At 50.0% G+C, this 18,127-nt stretch overlaps 1 protein-coding gene across 1 annotated transcript; it reads left to right on the forward strand.

Annotated features, from left to right (window-relative positions):
• Nucleotides 1–1,657: 1,657 nt before the first annotated feature.
• On the forward strand, nt 1,658–17,846 carry AHCY (adenosylhomocysteinase). The gene is made up of 10 exons (XM_040247498.1): nt 1,658–2,516; nt 7,977–8,167; nt 8,804–8,879; nt 10,545–10,694; nt 11,495–11,607; nt 12,061–12,268; nt 12,360–12,447; nt 12,554–12,671; nt 13,746–13,940; nt 16,973–17,846. The coding sequence occupies exons 1-10, from the start codon at nt 2,489–2,491 to the stop codon at nt 17,102–17,104; spliced, it is 1,299 nt and encodes a 432-aa protein (XP_040103432.1). The 5' UTR covers nt 1,658–2,488; the 3' UTR covers nt 17,105–17,846.
• The last annotated feature ends 281 nt before the right edge of the window (nt 17,847–18,127 follow it).

The following is an 18,127-nucleotide window of genomic DNA, read 5'->3' on the forward strand; positions in this document are numbered from 1 at the left end:
GACTCTGCACTTCCACCGCAGGAGTGTGATCCCTGGCCAGGGAACTAAGATGCCACATTCGGAGAAGCACAGCAAAACAAACTCAAAACTCTTAAGATTTTCTAGTTATCAAAAAAACAACAGAGAGAGGGTGAGAAAACAAACCACAAATCTGGAGAAGATATCTGCAGCACATATAATTAGCAAAGGACTAATACCCAGAATATGTAAAGAATTTCTATTAGTTGAAAAGAAAAACAAACCACCTAGTTTTAAACAGGCAAAGACATGAACGGAACTTTTACAAAGAAAGACTCTCAGATGGGTTATAACATATGAATAGATGCTCAATCTCATTAGTCATGGTAGTCAAAGAAATGCAAATTAAAACCACAATGAGATATCACTTCATACCTGCCAAATAGGCAAAATAAAAAAATAGTAGGCTAATAAGGGTATAAAACAACAGTATTTATCCACTGCTGGTGGGAGTATAGACTGATGCAACCACTTTGGGAAACAGTTTAACATTACTTTGGTAAGTTGAACCTGAGCATATTTGTTTAAGAAATTTGACTCCCAAATTATATCTATATTTATCTACACACATAAGAATATTAAAGCAGTATTCTTTGCAATAGCAAAAAAACTGAAACAACCCAATATCCATCAACAATAGAATCAATAAATAAGTGGATTAAACAGAAATGAAAATAAGTGAACCAGAGCTATAATATCTACATGAATGACCCTCAAAAGCAATTTTGAAAGAGAAAGTAAGTTGCAAAAGAATACACACATTGTATGATTTCATTTATACAAAGACAAAACACAGTCAAAACTAAACAATGTGTTGTTTAGGATAGTCATATAAATTGTAAAATCCATTTTAAAAAAGCAAGAGAATGATAAAGACATTAATCACTGCAGTGGTGATTCCAGGGATGGGGAGAAAGGGCATTGATAATGGAGAAGGGTAACAGGCCACTTTTGGGGTAAGGCAGTGTTTTATTCCATGTACACTTGGATTACCTGGATATGGGTGGTCACAACAAGTTAAGTGTGGGTGAGATGGGGCTGGAAGATGGAGCCAAATAAGAGAAAAAAGGAACATTAATACTTGGAGAAATGGAGAGGAAGTTGCTTAGACCAGAGAAGGCACCCTGCGGAAAGTGAGTGTGGAGTCAGGAAAGTGAAAGCCAAGGGCATATTGTGTGCAGCAAGGAGGTGGGTTGGGATGCAGGCTGAGGCACGTTGGTCTGGCTTCCCTAATGACCTGGCTGGAGCAGTTTCAGCAGAGACCTGGGGGTGGAGACCAGACAACTGAGGACTGAGTGGGAGGTGAGAAAGCACAGACTCAGAATGGGTCAATTCTGAAAAAAGTATGAGAGAGCAGCTGGGTGGAGGTTGGGGAAGGGGGTTCCTATAAAGATGATAAGGGGTCTTCACATGGCCATTAAATCCACAAGGAGAGTTTCACAGCCATCAATTTGATAAAAATTTTTGTCAGTCTGACAAGTGGTGACAGGGATGTGACAAGCCCCGTCAGACACAGTGGTGAGGGGATAAATTACTTTGGAAAACAGTTTGGCAAGACCCAGGAAAGTTAAAAACATGCCTTTAACTCAGAAACTTCATCCCTAAGTACATTTATGACTCAGACACCTACTCGGGTGCACTAAAAGACAATGTTTATTTTTCCATTTATGCAATAATGGCAAAATGATACACAAACTGAATGTCAGCAAATAGGAGAACAGATAAATTAATCATGGGATGTAGACAATGAAATACTATGCAACAGCAAAAATGAATATATTCTAAGTCTATGCATTACTCTTACAAATATAATATCAACAGAAAAAAGCAAACTGCTGAAGGGTAAGTACAGTACGTTACTATTTACATGAAGGTTTTAAACACAGGAACAATTCTAAGAAGCATTTAATGATTTCTACATATGTAGTAAAAGTATAAATACATATACAAATTTAACTAAATTCAGGATAGTGGCAGGAGGGTGGAAGGCCTACGATGTGCTAGAAATTTGACATGTTGCAGCTTTACTTATAATCTGTATGGTAGGTATCATTCTGCCCAGTTTACAGAGGAAACTGAGGTTCAGGAAAGAGAGCTGGTTGGAATTTCAGTTTCACCCGGTTTTGACATGGGTTTCACTGGTTGAACGAAGGAAAGAATGGAGTTTGTTCTTAGGCCTCTCTCCGAGATCCCTTTGCTACCCAGTACGGGAGGTGGAAGGACCGCTTGGAATAAAAACTGCTCTCAACAGGGACCAAAGTCCATTCCGGTCCCGCCCCTGTGCGTGGGACCCCGCCCCGACGGCTCAACTCGCTCGGGACTCATGAATATGCAAGACGGGGGAGATATTTAAAGGCGTCGGCGCCAGGCGCAGGTCCCTACCCGGCGCCGCCCAGCCCGCGCGTCTTCCCAGCCCGAGGCCCGGCCCCTTTCGCCTGCGTGCATCATTCCGTGCGGAAACGCTGCCAGCATGTCGGACAAGCTGCCTTACAAAGTCGGTGAGTTACAGGACGTGCAGCCAGCCGCATCTGCTCCGCACCTGCTGGGGACCTGTTGGGGCGGCGGCCGCGGGGCCGACCTGGGGCGCTCAGAGGACCCTCTTGAATCACTGGCACAGCGCGGTCTTGGCCCCGCGTGGCCGCCTGGGGGTTGGAGTTCCCCCGCCGCAGCTAGCGTGTCTTGGCGTGAGGCCGCGAACTACAAGTTCCGGCGTGCCCCGCGAGGCAGGGTGCAGCGGCGCGGGCTGCGGAGCGGCGGCGTGTTCCGCGCAGAGTCGCCTGGGGCTGGGGGCAGCGCGCACCGGGCCATGGCCTGGGACCAATGGCACCTGCCGGGACCAACGCTAGGGAGCCTGGATCCTGCCTCCTGGGCCTGGACCGGCTCCTTGACCAACTGGATGGCCCTGGGCAAGTGCCCACCCCTCGTTGAGCCTCCTACGGGGAAGGCGAGGGTACTGGGGCCCCGAAGGGCGCGTCGGGGAGAGGCCTGGAGACTGAGCCCGAGGCCGGGCAATTCCACTCACCGGGGACCTTCGGCTTGTTACTCAACCTCTGGGGTCACTCACTTGCCCAGCAAGAACAGTCCTACATAGAATCTCGAACTTTTGGGGTGGTTAGGAAAATCCTTCCTGCTGTCCTTTGTACTGAAGCTGATACACTGATCCTTAACGTTTACTGGGCGTTTACTGTGGCATGGGCACCACTTCCTACCTTTCTTATAGATTAATTCATTTTATTCTAATGACTTTTTAGGGTAGGGACTGTTACTTTCTCATTTTATGGATTTACTGAGACACAGGGAAAAAAGGTAACTTGCCCACACTCTTACAACTGGAAGGTGCTGGAGTAGATGCACCCAGGCCGTGCTCATCTTTCACCACTGTGTATAAGTGAACACATTTGGAGTAGTCCTAATGACCTTTCAGCAGAAACCGGTTCAGGCTGGCTAGCAATTTTGAAAGTAAATCCAGCACATTCAACTGGATGGCCCCGGGCAAGTGCCCACCCCTCCTCGCTGAGCCTCCTACGGGGAAGGCGAGGATACTGGGGCCCCGAAGGGCGCGTTGGGGGAGAGGCCTGGAGACTGAGCATCGGTCAACCTGGAGAAAAACATCAACATTTATGCAGCACTTCTATGTATGTGGGGATTTGCATTCGTTTACAGAATGATCTTTAGGGGTGGACTTTATCCCATTATACAGAGGAAGAAACTGAAGCCCTAAAAGGAAATAACTTCCAAAAACTCTCTGGAAAATAGTAACTTACCAATAGTAGTTTATCAAGTAGTGGGCCAGAGTAGGTTATTGTCCCTGTTGTGTGGATGAAACTGAGCCCAGAAAGATTAAGCAAGGTCCAGTAGCTGAGCTGGAAAAGAGGCTTGTTATTACTATGGAGAGATGGGTGGGTTAAAGGTTGAGGGCTTTGCGTTGTGTGGGAGGAGATAAGGCTACATTCGGAAGTGGAGGAACTTGGCTAAGTAGGGTTGAAAGGAAACCTCCATCAGGGAGGGCTGTGCCAGACATTGCCCATATGGCATCTTTAATCCTTGGGCTCAAGGAAGGTTAGGATTATTCCCACTTCACAGATGAAGAAACAGACTCAGGGTTTTGCTGCTATTCTTGGCTTGTCCTAGGACAGGTGTTTCTGCAGCCTCTGCAAGTCCTCAGCTCCCCTGGGCACCAAAAACCCCAGAGCTTAGAGTGCCAGACCCTCCTGTGCTCCTGGAGTTGAGGGACCCATGAAAACACCAGGACTGGCACAGCTGTATCCCGAGGGCAGGGAAAGTTCTTTTCACTAGAGGGACAGGGGGTGGCAGAGGGAGTGGAGGTTAGGATAGGACAGGAACCATTGTCCACTACTGGGCCCCTCCCAGGAGCCTCTGGCTCTACCAGCTCTGCCTGGCCACCAGTCCCACCCCTACTCTTGACTGGCTGTCAAACCTGGGGCAAACACTTCTCTGAGCCTTTCCTCATTGGTAAATATTGAGAGTTGGGCTAGGTTCAGATTTTTTTTTTTTTTAGTGGCCCATCTACTGCCCGCCCCTTTCGTGGACCTTCTCTCATTCAGTCTTAACAAGGATGATCAGTAAACATGGCCGACCCCTACTCTGTGCCCAACCCAGCTGAGTACTAGAGATACAATCTGTTTTGTAAGTGAGGAGACCTGCCCACTTCTCTGACTCCACAGCCACCACCCCAGTCCTGGGCTCCCTCCTCACAGGTCTCCATGAGTCTCTTGCTTCGTAGATACTTGCAGCAACCAAAGAAGCCTTCTCAAAAGACAAGTCTGGTCATGGGACTCCCCTTAAAAGTCTACAGGAATAAGATGCTGACTCAACATCTTACTCCCTCTACTAGTCACCCTTGCATGCTCTCAGTTCCTCCAGCAGCAGTATACCAAGTTATTCATTTCCTAAGCACCTACTGTGTGCCAGGTACTGTATCAGGTGCTGGGAAGGAGCCTTCCAGGCTGAGAGCGCTGCTTGGGTTAAAGCCCTGAGGCGGGAATATGAAGACAGTAAGGAGGTTTGCATGGTTGAGCAACTAGTGAGGGGGAGAAAAGGGTGGAGAGGTGGGCAAGAAGGGTGAGCAGACACCTGGGTACGGCACTGTGGCCATGTGAAGAGTTGGTTAGGGGAAGCCATTGGAGGCTGGGATGCTTTTTCACTTTAGCAGAAGAATGGAGGTGATACATTTTAAAATTTAAGTTTGTTTCTCTGACTTTTGTGGGGTATTGTTTGGTTTTTTAAAGATCTAACTCTTATTAGGTGATTCTTGAATCAGGCAGCATCCCAACTAGCCACTTGAAGAGCTCGCCTGTGGGGTGTTTTACTTTCATTTTAGGTTCAAAGGATTCATTAACAAAAAAATCCACTTGTTATACACAAACAATTAGACAGTTGTTAAAAGTAAAGAAATAGAAACAATAGAGAGGGGTAATACCAACATCACCAAATTGGGCTGACAACCTACATCCAAACTTGAACAGTGCTGGGACATCCCGAGTACCAGCAATCTGGAATCTCAACAGGGAAAAGGGTCCTGGGCAGTGGTCCACCCCACGAGTGAGACTTCAGATTGCAGTTTTGGGGGCTCCCGCTGATAATCCCAGGCTGCAAGCTTTATATCATCAGTTTGCATGCAAAAATGCAGCTTTCGTTTTCCCTTAACTTTTACAATGCTCCTTGTTACCTCTTGTGAAACGAGGCCCCCGGGGTGGAGTCGGGGTTTGGCCAGGCCTCCAGGGGCTCAGGAAATTCCAAGACCCACTCCCTCTCTTAACCTAAGGTGTGGCTTGACTTGCTGGTAACCAAAGCAGGCACATAGTCCACACAGGGTCAGAAGTCAGTCAGAGAGCTGCTCTCCTGCTTCTGAAACCTGAACAAGACGACCTCCATCTTCATTTCCCTGGGGAGAATAGCAGGGAGACCAGTGAGGCGGCTGCTTCAGTGATCCAAGGTGGTGAGATGCTGTTGGATTGCTCATATTTGGGATGTTGAGACAACAGTGCTGATGGGTTGGAAGAGGGTGAAAGGAGAAAAGAGGAATCAAGAAATCATAAGTTTTTGGCTAGAGCAGCTGGTTGAATGGTGGTTTCACTTCCTAAAATGAGGAGACTCGGGGTGTAACAAGTTTGGGGGTGAGAAAAAGGAGTCATGAAGGCTTAAACTGGACACATTATCTAGATGGACAACCAAGATGCTGAGTCGGCAGTTGAATTGAGTTGAACCTGAGTCTCAGGTTCAGGGGAGAAGTTTGGGCTGGAGATGAACAGGTGGGACACACTGCTGTAGAAAAGGTATTTCAAGCCATAAAGTGGGATGAGCTCCTCTGGTAGGAAAGAAGAGGAAGATGATGGAGCCGTGAGGGCCTCCAAACTTTGAGAGTCTGTTACAGGAAGAGAAACCAGGAAGGTGGAAGGGAAACCACAGAAAGACAGGCCAAGGAAAAAAAGGGATTCAGAAGAAGAGTGCTGTTGGTGCTGCAGGGAGAAACGTAAACATAGATAATTGACCAATGGCTATGGGGCCTTACGGAGACCTTAAGGAGAGCAGTCTCAGTGGAGTAGTGAAGTCATCAAAGAGGTAAGAGGATATGGGATACTGAGTCATTTCATGGAGCATATAGGATTCCCTGGTGGCTCAGCAGTAAAGAATCCGCCTGCCAGTGCAGGAGATGTGGGTTCAAGCCCTGGGATGGGAAGATCCTGGAGAAGGCAGTGGCAACCTACTCTAGTATTCTTGCCTCGGAAATCCCATGGACAGAGGAGCCTAGTGGGCTACAGTCCATGGGGTCACAAGAGTTGGACACGACTTAGTGACTGAACCACCACCACCATGCCATTTTATATAAGGCAATTGAGCATCTGAGAATTTTGGTATCCATAGAGGTTCCCAGAACCAGTCCCCTGTAGGTATCAAGGGATAACTAATAGCATCCATTGAAGCCCGAAGATGTAGACTAGTGTCAAAGTCCAATGATCATGCTAACCAAACCCCCAAATTGAGCAGTTAACCCACCAGTTACAGGCAAGGTGGGTTTGGGTAGATCTCTCTGTGGAAGAATGTGCTCCCTGCAGGCAGGTTGATTGTTGCTTGCTTGTGAAAGAGGGGAGACCTGACCTGTGCATGCCCAGTTTTTCCTTCTAAGTTTACTAATTAAACAGGTCACTCCACCTCCCATGGGGCAGACAGAGACCAAGAGCTGTTAGTTACACAGATGATTCCCTCCAGGTGGGAAGAAATGACAGGGGTGGAGAAACATTTCTCGATCTTCGAGGAGATCAAAGAATGGTGCTGAGTCCAAGGTGTTAGCTTATATCACTTAGGAGTGTTGAAGTCACCAAGAGTGGTGATTAGGAAGATGGAGAACCAGGAGCTAAAATCTTTAGGGAATGAGGAGGTTGGTAGGTGGCAAGCAGAAAGGGTAGTAAGAGGCATGTATAAGCTGACAGCTATTTATCTTTCAAGGGAGCACTTACCTGTGTTGTAATCATGTTCCTCTGTGTGTTTGTCTTAGTCACTCCGTTGTGTCCGACTCTTTGCCAGGCCATGGACTGTAACCAGCCAGGCTCCTCTATCCATGGGATTCTCCAGGCAAGAATACTGGAGCGGATTGCCATTCCCTTCTCCAGGGGATCTTCCCAACCCAGGGACTGAACCCGTGTCTCCTACATTGCAGGCAGATTATTTACCGTCTGAGTCACCAGAGAAGTCCTTATGTTCCTGTGGGATTCTTTAATTAAATGTGTTCTCCCACAAGGCTATAAGTAGGCTGCGGTTAGGTGGGGACCATGTCTTTCTTTTTTGACTGCCCTGGATCCAGGAAATCCTTGTGGAATCAGTGAGACTGCAGCCAGCCTAGTGTTTTGAGTCCACAGGGGATGAGTGTGGAGTGGAGGGTGCTTCATGGTTCATGGGATGAGGTAGCTCATAAATTTCCGTCCATCCTGCCCCTGCAGCTGACATCAGCCTGGCCGCTTGGGGACGCAAGGCCCTGGACCTGGCAGAGAATGAGATGCCGGGCCTGATGCACATGCGAGAAATGTACTCGGCCTCCAAGCCTCTGAAGGGCGCCCGCATTGCTGGCTGCCTGCACATGACCGTGGAGACCGCCGTCCTCATTGAGACCCTTGTTGCCCTGGGTGCTGAGGTGAGGCCTGAAGCAGTTCTTGCGGAGCCTGGAACTCTATGGTTTTAAATATTGTTTATGTGGTTATGTCATAACATAAACAATATATGATATGGTACATCGTATCCAGCAACTGATGTACCATCTCCACTTGGAGATCTGATTGACATTGCAACCTCAACATGTCTACACTTCTTGGTGTCTTCCCCATGTAAGTAATTACAGGCTTCAGCCTTAGAGATTCTCTCTGTTCAAGAACCTGGGGTCATCCCCGACTCCTCTTTTTTTCTCTTACTTCAACAAACTAATCCTCCCAACAAATCCTGTCAGCTCAGCCTTCAGAATAATATTTATCCCCTCCACTGCTATAGTTGCATATCTTGTCTTAACACTAACAACAGTTTCTTCACTTGTCTCCTTGCTTCCTTGTGGAGCCCTTCCCCCTCCACAGGGCAGAGCCTTGTTTTCACGTAAGTTAGGTCTTGTCACTGCTCTGGCTCCCATCTACTCACCAGGGTCCCCAGCCTGTGGTTGCAGAACCAGTTGGATGTAGATCCCAGGCCTCTCATCACTAGATTCAGGGCCTTTTCTTACCCGCCTAGTGACCCTGGTCTTCTGACCTGGCTGTGACCAGCCGTGTCTTGCTGGCTGTTTCAGGTGCGGTGGTCCAGCTGCAATATCTTCTCCACCCAGGACCATGCAGCAGCTGCCATTGCCAAGGCTGGCATTCCAGGTGAGTCCTTGCTGGGGGATACAGGAGTTCAGGAAGGGGCTCTGATTTTCTCTGTTTGCTTCACTTCACTTTTACTGCTGCAGACCTCCCTAAAGCATGGGAGAGAAGTCATGGCCACAGAATCCTAGCCTAGAGACCCATTGGAAACAGCCGTCATCTCAGATCCTATTGAAAGCACTTACTTGCCCTAGTCAAGTCAGTGATTGGGAATCACATGGTGTTGAAGAGGGGGTAGTTCCTTAAAAGGAGGATGTGGATCTGTTTCCGAAAAAATCAGGGAGGGCTACTGGGCAGAAAGAGTCCCAGAGACCCACTGCATAGTATCTGGTGGTCTAGGGTACTGGGGAAAGACCACAGCCAAAGAGGAAGGACTTTCTCACAGGCTGCTGGAGAAACAGAAACAAGTCTGCTCGGGCTTGGGAAGGGAAGTGGTTTGGTCTGACGATGATAAAATAGGACATTCATTCACAGTTCCTTCTAACCAACTGTGGGTGGAAGGTAAAGAATTGGGAAAGACCTCTCCAGCGACTGACCAAGGGTCGGCATGTCCCCAACTCCTCAGCCTATTTTGGACTCCATGGCCCCTTTCTGGAAAGGCCTTGTTTTCAAGACCATTATCTGTCCCAGTTTGAGGGAGGGGAAGCTGGCCTTGCTTGGCAAATGTCCTTTGCCCACAGGAGGTTCCTGGGAACCCCGCACCTGTGTCACAGTTGTATCAAATGATGGGAGGAGCCTGGGCTGGCAGTCAGGAGCACTGGACTCTGTTGCTTGCTCAGCAGTGCCGTGCTGGGACTTCTCTGGTGGCCCATTGGTTAAGACTTGGGGCTTCTAGTGCAGGGGGCATGGATTTGATCCCTGGTTGGGGAACTAGGATCCCACATGCTGTGCAGCCAAAAACAGCAACAGCAGAGTGTCGTGATGAGTGACCTGGGCACATCTCAGCCCCTCTGTGGGCATATCTCAGCTGCTTCTCCGGGCATTTGTAGGTGATGATGATGGTAATGCCAGCCTCACAGGGTTTCTGTGAGGACAAATGAGATGGGGGCAAGAAGCAGTTAGAGTAATGCCTGACACAGAGAAAGTGCTCCATACACGGTAGCTGCTGTTAATAGATTTTGGCCAGACGTTGCCTAGGATAACGTACTATGGAGACTGCAGGCCCATCAGGTCCTTTCAGTGCAGAATGAACCCTGGATCTTGTCTCTTGAGTTCACCTAATGTGGCTCCCTCCTTCCATCACGCCTCCCTCCCAGCAGTAGGCACTGTGGGTAGGATCCCTGGTCACTGTGAGCTGGGGGCCCAGACAGACGAGGGTAGGAAAAGAAAGAAAAGAGTAAGAAAGGAAAGAATTCTTTCCAGATACTTATATATAAGGGGTCTGTGTTTGGCTTCTGTCTCACTTAATCTATACTACTATCCACAGTGAAAGTGAGACTCAGGTGAAGTGATTTGCCGAAAGTCACACAGCTGGTCAGTGCAGAACCAGGATTCACACTGATAACCTCTGGCTCCAAGTTGTGTCCTTAGCACTGCTGAGTCCTCAGAGAGGCTGGAGGTGGCTGGGGATGGAAATTAGGAAGGAGATAGTCTTGAGTCTACCTAGGTGGGTCCCTGGAGCAGGTGCCATTGTGGAGGGCCAGCCCTGACATGCCGCTCACTCTCCAGTGTACGCCTGGAAGGGCGAAACGGACGAGGAGTACCTGTGGTGCATTGAACAGACGCTGTACTTCAAGGACGGGCCCCTCAACATGATTCTGGACGATGGTGGTGACCTCACCAACCTCATCCACACCAAGTACCCTCAGCTCCTGTCAGGTGAGTAGGGCAGGTCGGTGGGCTGGGTGCTGGTGGTCTAAATGGGTCTTGCTTGTCCACTTGAGAGCGGCAGGCCTGGCAGGACTCCTGATGCCTCAAACAGCAGAGTTTGTGGAAGATGGGATATCCGCAGGCTCCTGTAAGCGTGCTGGGGCCCATCTTCTGGGCTGGGGAAGGCTGGCTGAGATGATGGCCCGAGGGCAAGCATAAGGCCAGGGCTGAGAACAGCTGGGAAGCTTTGTTAAAAGCAGGGTGGGGAGGGAAGTAGGGAATGTTCTAGTGAGTGCAAAGGCCCTGAGGTAGGAAAGGATGACCTTTCAGGAAACAGAGAGTTAGCCAGCATGGCAACTTCCTTCATTGGAGCCTTAGTGAAGATCAGATGTGTAAAGACTTTATAATAAACTCAGCGAGAGAGTTGGGCTTGATGCTCAGAGCAACGGGAAGTAATTGGATGGTATTGAAAAGATGTCTCTGAAAATATACATGTTAAGTGTGGCTGCTGTGTAGAGGACGCGCTGTGGCAGGGATGCGGGCAGTGGGGCTGGACAGTCTGTGAGTTGTTGGGAGGTAGAATCATGAGGCCTAGTGAAGGTGGCGACTCCTCCCTCGTGTTGGCCCAGGTGATTAGGTGGACTGTGGTATAGGTTCCAGAGATGGGGACCCAGAAAGAGGAGGATCTTTAGAAGGCAAAGGTGAGGCATTCTGGTGAGTTCAGTTGTGGGCTCTCTTAGGCTCTTGGAGTCCCATCCCAGAGGCCACTCCTTCCTGGCCTGAAATCTGTCCCCTCCCCTCTTGTTCAGGCATCCGAGGCATCTCTGAAGAGACCACAACGGGGGTCCACAACCTGTACAAGATGATGGCCAACGGGATCCTGAAGGTGCCGGCCATCAACGTCAACGACTCTGTCACCAAGGTGAGCCTGGGGAGCAGCAATGGCTCCTGCTGTTGGTTTCCAGAGCAGCTCAGGAGTAGGCCCTGAAGAAGGCCCCTGGGGAGGCTGCTGCTGAGGAATTTAGCCCTCACTTGGTGGGGAAAGGGGTTGTAGGCAGAGTGATGAGTGCATTAAAAAGACAAAGGATTACGCAGTGATCCTCAGAGCTGGGCATCGGGAGGTTTAAAGTGAAGCAGATTCTTTGGGCAGTCTCTCATAGTTGATCCTCAGGAAGCCTTCTGGACTGGCTGAGAAAGACTGGGGAGAAAGTCGTGGGGCTGAGCAGGGGCAAGGGGCACATGAACACACTAGCTGGTGGGGAGAAGTCCCAGGAGGTGATCAGCCCAAGGCCCAGCGGGCTGAGATATTGAGAGTGGGTCTGAGGCTCCAGGGCTTTGCCTGCCCCCATCTCCACCTCACCCCCTCTCCTCACAGAGCAAGTTTGACAACCTCTATGGCTGCCGGGAATCCCTCATAGATGGCATCAAGCGGGCCACAGACGTCATGATTGCGGGCAAGGTGGCGGTGGTTGCAGGCTATGGCGACGTGGGCAAGGGCTGTGCCCAGGCCTTGAGGGGATTCGGGGCCCGCGTCATCATCACGGAGATTGACCCCATCAACGCACTTCAAGCTGCCATGGAGGGTATGATAGAGCGGGGGTTGGCCGTCAGCTGCTGGGGCCAGAGGAGGGGCGTGGCCACACTGGCTGACCCGTGGGGGCTGTCTCTTCACAGGCTATGAGGTGACCACCATGGATGAGGCCTGTCAGGAGGGCAACATCTTTGTCACCACCACGGGCTGTATTGACATCATCGTTGGCGAGTAGGTGCCGGTGTGGTGGTGGGGGTCCTAGGGAGTGAAGGAGGGGGCAGGCGTGGGGCTGCCCTTGGTCGCTGACCCTCTCTCACGGACTGAGGCTCCCCCACAGGCACTTTGAACAGATGAAAGATGATGCCATCGTGTGTAACATCGGGCACTTTGACGTGGAGATCGATGTCAAGTGGCTGAACGAGAACACTGTGGAGAAGGTGAACATCAAGCCCCAGGTGAGGAGCCCCAGCCCTGCCAGCAGGCTCGGCAGATGGAGCGCCGAGGAGGGCATGCCCATGGGCTGGCCGCCGAGGAGGACAGATGACGAGGCTGTGGCGACCTGGGCAGTGGGGTGGGAGGAAGAGGTTTCAGGCTGCTAAATTGGAATCTTGGAGGGAGGCCACGGGTCCTCCTTTTTTAAAGCTCCCTGGAGGGTTCTGATGTGCAGCCGAGGCTGAGTACCACCACATCTGTCTTACTGATTGATTTTATTTTTGGCTACTCTGGGTCTTCCTTGCTGCATGCAGCAGCATGCAGCGGTACACAGGCTTCTCATTGTGGCGGCTTCTCTTGTGGAACATGGCCTCTCGAGCGCAGGCTCAGTAGTTGTGGCATGCGGGCTTAGTTGCTCTGAGGCATGTGGGATCTTCCTGGACCAGGGATCAAACCCGTGTCCCCTGCATTGGCAGGCAGATTCTTACCTACTAGACCACCAGGGAAATTCCACGTTTAGCTTTTTACTAAGTATGGTGATTGACAGCCTGGGATCTGTCCTCAGACTGTCCAGGCTCAAATTACAGCCACTTTGTAATATCTGGCTCTGGACAAGGAACTTAACCCTTTAAACTTCAGTTTCTCTATCTGTGAAATGGGGATAATACCAGTACTTAATTTAAAGGATTGTTAGTAGAATTAAATGTAATTTTTATATATTGTATACACACACACACACACACACACACACACAGTTACGTGTGTGTTCTTAGCCCAGGGCCTGTGCCAGTAATAATATTAACAATACCATTAGCTAATATGTAGTACTTAAACTAAGTGCCTTGCACATGTGAGCTCTTTAAATTCTCACAGTAGATGTATGAGGTCTGTAGCTCAGAGTTGTTTAATAAATACTGGCTTTTATTATTAACTGTGTGTCCCAGTCCCTATGCTGGAGATTGTTTAAGGGCAGTCTAGGCCCTTTGTGGGCACTGCTGGAGGCAGGGAGGCCTGCTAGGCAGGAGGATGGGATGAGGATGGGGTGGACACTGGGAGCAGCGCCTGCCAGTCCTTACCGCTGCTCTGCCCGCTTGCAGGTGGACCGCTACTTGTTGAAGAATGGGCGCCGCATCATCCTGCTGGCCGAGGGCCGTCTGGTCAACCTGGGCTGTGCCATGGGCCACCCTAGCTTTGTGATGAGCAACTCCTTCACCAACCAGGTGCTGGCGCAGATCGAGCTCTGGACCCACCCGGACAAGTACCCCGTCGGGGTCCACTTCTTGCCCAAGAAGGTGGGTTCCTACCTGTACCCCTGGCCAAGGGTCATGTGACCTGGGCTCCCCAAGCAGGGCTTGCCTGAGTTCATACAGTGCTCGCCTCCACTCTTGAGGATCTTAACAGGGTCCCCCTCAGGGCAGAAATCATTCTCTCCATTTAACAGGAGGAAAGTGAGGCTCAATGCAGGGAATAACTCTTGAGTAGCCAGGCTAGGTGGTGAGAACAGCATGGGCTTTGGAGAGAGACACATCCAGGTTTGAATCTCAGCTTGTGTAACCAGGTTACTTAACTTCTGAGCCTCCATTTCCTTCTCTGTGACGTGAAGTACCTCTGTAAGGATTGTGAGTACTTCCTTGGGTCACAGGTCACAGACACACATGGCCACTAAGGATGAATGGGCTGGAGGGGACCTGAGCAAAGAACATGTGCCCCAGTGGCTCGCTGCCTGTTATCAACCTGGGCCCTTTGGGTCAGGGCTCCTGACGTTTCAGAGGAAGCCAGATACCAATATTTTTGTGTGAAATATTCAATTTTAAATATAACCAGGTGGGTTAACTGGGACTTGTTTGTAAGGCAAATGCAGCCTAGAGGCTGCACGATTGTGGCCTTGGAAAAGGGTGATGCTGCTAACACACTGAGCATGGCCCCTGACATTCTGCGAGCGTGTGGTCAGGGTAACCATGACGATGAGGTCATCTGACATCAAATGTAGTGCTCATCCTAATACCCCATGTGCTGCCCTCCCTCAGGGGTCAGAATGCTGTGTCTTAGTGCTGACTCTTTAGCATCATGGGCAAACTTGGTTTTGCTGCTTAGCCTGATTGGGCCTCAGTGTCCCTCTCAGCTAAGTGTTAAGAGTAGTTTTTGCTTCCAACCTTTGACTACTGGTAAGGCTGTGATAGAGTCTTCATATCTCTCCTCCCACCCTTTGAGAAGCTGGTTCTGCCAACCAATGAGAAGTAGGGAGAGGCCGGGAGGCAGGGAGTGTCCCCTGAGCCAGCCAACTCCTCTCCCCTTAGTCTTCCTCAGGTGCTGTTTTGTCTGACCAGATGTTTCACCTATGAGGGCCTCAAGGGGCTGTCCTGTCCTGTGCAGCCTGCCAGGCCCCCATGCTTGTTGTAGGGTTTAAAAAGCCTCATTTGAACCCTCATCTGATCTCAACTGGAGGAAACAGGGCTGTAGTGAGAAAAGGGGCAGGCCTCTTGAGATGAGACCAGGGTTGGAAGTGAAAAGGTAAAGAGCTCACCTCCTACCCCAGCACCTGCCCCCATCCTCCTCTCCTTTCTCCATCACTGCCATGGCATGGGTTGGGGACATGCTTCACCCTCACGTGCAGTGTGTGGGGCAAGGATTATATATCTTGGTTAACCATAATGACAGCATGAGCAGCCCCCTCATTTATTAAGGTGCCTGCACCATGCCCTCTTGAATATCACTGATGTTTGTAAGAACTGTGAGAGATCCGGCCTACAGATGAGGGAACTTAAGGTTCAGAGAGTGACTTGCCCCCACAGCTGTAAAGTACTGGACCAAGAGTAGATCATCCCTGTCTGTCTGGGCTGTTAACTATTATGACACGCTGCCCTCCAGGTGTAGGGTGACCTCCAGTGTGGGGTGCAGGCCAGGCCAAGCGAAGGGAGGATTCATTGTGTCCTCGGGTCATTGGAGACCTTCATTCTGCCTCCAGAACTGCCATGGCCTTAGGGCTAGACTCTGCTCCTGCCTTTGCCTCCCTCTCCCCAGTTTCTTCATTTGTTAAATAGAAAAATAAACCTTGGCCTCCTTCTTAGGGATGTTTGCCTCTAATGAAACGGTGAATGTGAAACCACTTGGGAACATAAAGCTCTCTGGGCTGTGAAGTGAAAGTTGCTCAGTCGTGTCCGACTCTTTGCAACACCATGGACTCTATAGTCCACGGAATTCTCCAGGCCAGGATACTGGAGGGTAGCCACTCCCTTCTCCAGGGAAACTTCCCAATCCAGGGATTGAACCTGGGCCTCCCACATTGTGGGCGGATTCTTTACAAGCTGAGCTACCAGGGAAGCCAGCCTGGACCTGGGCTGTGGTTAAAGGCAATTGTGCCATTATGGGATGGTGGGACGGGACTTGAGTCAAGAAGTCACCCCGGCAGGGCTGCAGTCATCTGAAGGCTTGACTGGAGCTGGAAGAGCCACTTCACATCATCGTGGCTGGGAGGTTCCTTGCCACATGAGTGTCTTCTCCATAGAGCTGCTTAAGTTTCCTCGTGAGATGGCAGCTGGCTTCCTCCAATCCAGGGGGAGAGCAAAGGAGGAAGCTGCAGTACCTTTTAGCTCCCAGTTTTCAAGTCACGCATCATCATTTCTGCTTCATTCTGTTCATTAGAAATGAGCCACTTGAGGGGTGAGGACGTAGGCTCCACCTCTTGAAGGAGGAAGGTGTTTTATGAATTTATAGACAGATTTTTAAGGATATATTTGGAAGACGGCTGTGGTCACCACTGCTCAGGAAGTACATTAAAACAACCACAACCAGTGTAATCCAAAAAGCAATGCTATTGGTTCCGTAATGGCAGAGTGTCAGATCCAGACACTGGATCTGGGGATTCATGGGCCTCAGAGCTCTGTCTTTCTGTTTCTTGGCCCTTTTGTTCTCCCTGCATTCACTTCACTTGTCAAATACACTTGCTGTTGGTGAGCTGAGATCAGTGGCCTCCCTGTTTAGGAATCCTGAGAGCCCCTGTCATGAAAGTATGTCCTGTTCATTGATAAATTGCAGGAAGCATTTTGGTTAGCTGCTTAGGTTGATGGAGGGTGAAGGAGGAGATGTAACTGATGGTCCCACCAGGGCTGCCTGGAGGGGAAGATGTAATTTGATTCCCCCTTGCAGAAGAGCTGAGCAGCCCAAACCCACACACATCCACTGTGAGGACAGGATGAAGTGATACGCTTGACACTCAGCAGATGTCACAATAGAACCGTTCCCGCCTCTTTGGGCAGCGAGAAGTTGGAGGTTAGGGGTCCCAGAGCATGGCACTGATTCCAGCTTTTCCTGTGTTTCTCCCCAGCTGGATGAAGCAGTGGCTGAAGCCCACCTGGGCAAGCTGAATGTGAAGCTGACCAAGCTGACTGAGAAGCAGGCCCAGTACCTGGGCATGCCCCGTGAAGGCCCATTCAAGCCTGATCACTACCGCTACTGAGAACCGGGCCTGCCCTTCGCCTTCCAGCTGCTGTCCTTGCCTGGGTCCCACCTCTCCTCCCCAAGAGCAAATGGCACCACCTTTGAGACTGGTCTGATAATGTCCCCCATCGACTCCCTGGGGCTTGCCACTCGGTCTTGGGCCGCTGCTACATCCCTCATGCTGTTCCAAGTGTGGCAGGGGAAATTGAGAAGTCCCCCATCTAGCCCGGGCCATAATGGAGGTGCATGGCGGTTACCCACAGGGAACCATGAGCTCAGGGGTTCAGCAACTGCTCACTCAGTCCTTCCTTAGGCTGGAAGTTGGCAGTGGTGGTCAGAAAGCCCATGCACTTTACCATCCAGGCCTTCACTTGGCCTGTGGACTTTAGACTTAATGTTCTTGGTTTACAGGTTCATTGGTTCCTCAGCCCATGACAGATGAGAAGGAGCTATGTCAAAGGGTGTGGAGGAACTGTGGGAGTTTGAATGCTCCAGAGAGCCTGGCTTAGTGCTTAGCATTCTCTTAAACCTCAGAACAATGAGGTTGGTACTTTTAGTCCCTGTTTTACAGGGGTTGGAATATATTGTTCAGCCAGAAAAGACAAGAGGAAAGACAGCCAGCGGTTAAGAGGGGCCAGAGAAACGTAAAAACACATTGATGGTTCCCATCACAGCTCTGGGTCAAAAAGAGGTTAATTTGGTTTATAATATTAAAAGAGAGCAAGAAGGTGGGTTAATAAAAATTTGGGTGCCTAAAAGAATTTTGAGCCTTTATTTTATAGAAAATCCATTGCCAACAATGTGTGGTGTAAGCCATGGGGTACGATGTGCTGTAATAGTCCGCTGTGTTGCAGTGTGGGGTGATAAGAGCTGCAGGCAAACCCTTGGGCTTGAAAGAATGGGTAAAATGAGAGAACTCTTACATCTTAGGGTGTGTGTTTTGCAAACAGCCTGCTTTTTTTACCCAACCTAAGACTCATGGCTCAGAGGTTAAAGCACCTGCCTCCAACGTGGGAGACCCAGGTTCAATCCCTGGGTCGGG

The sequence above is a fragment of the Oryx dammah genome, unplaced genomic scaffold (assembly GCF_014754425.2).
Source record: "Oryx dammah isolate SB20612 unplaced genomic scaffold, SCBI_Odam_1.1 HiC_scaffold_10, whole genome shotgun sequence".
NCBI lineage: Eukaryota > Metazoa > Chordata > Mammalia > Artiodactyla > Bovidae > Oryx > Oryx dammah.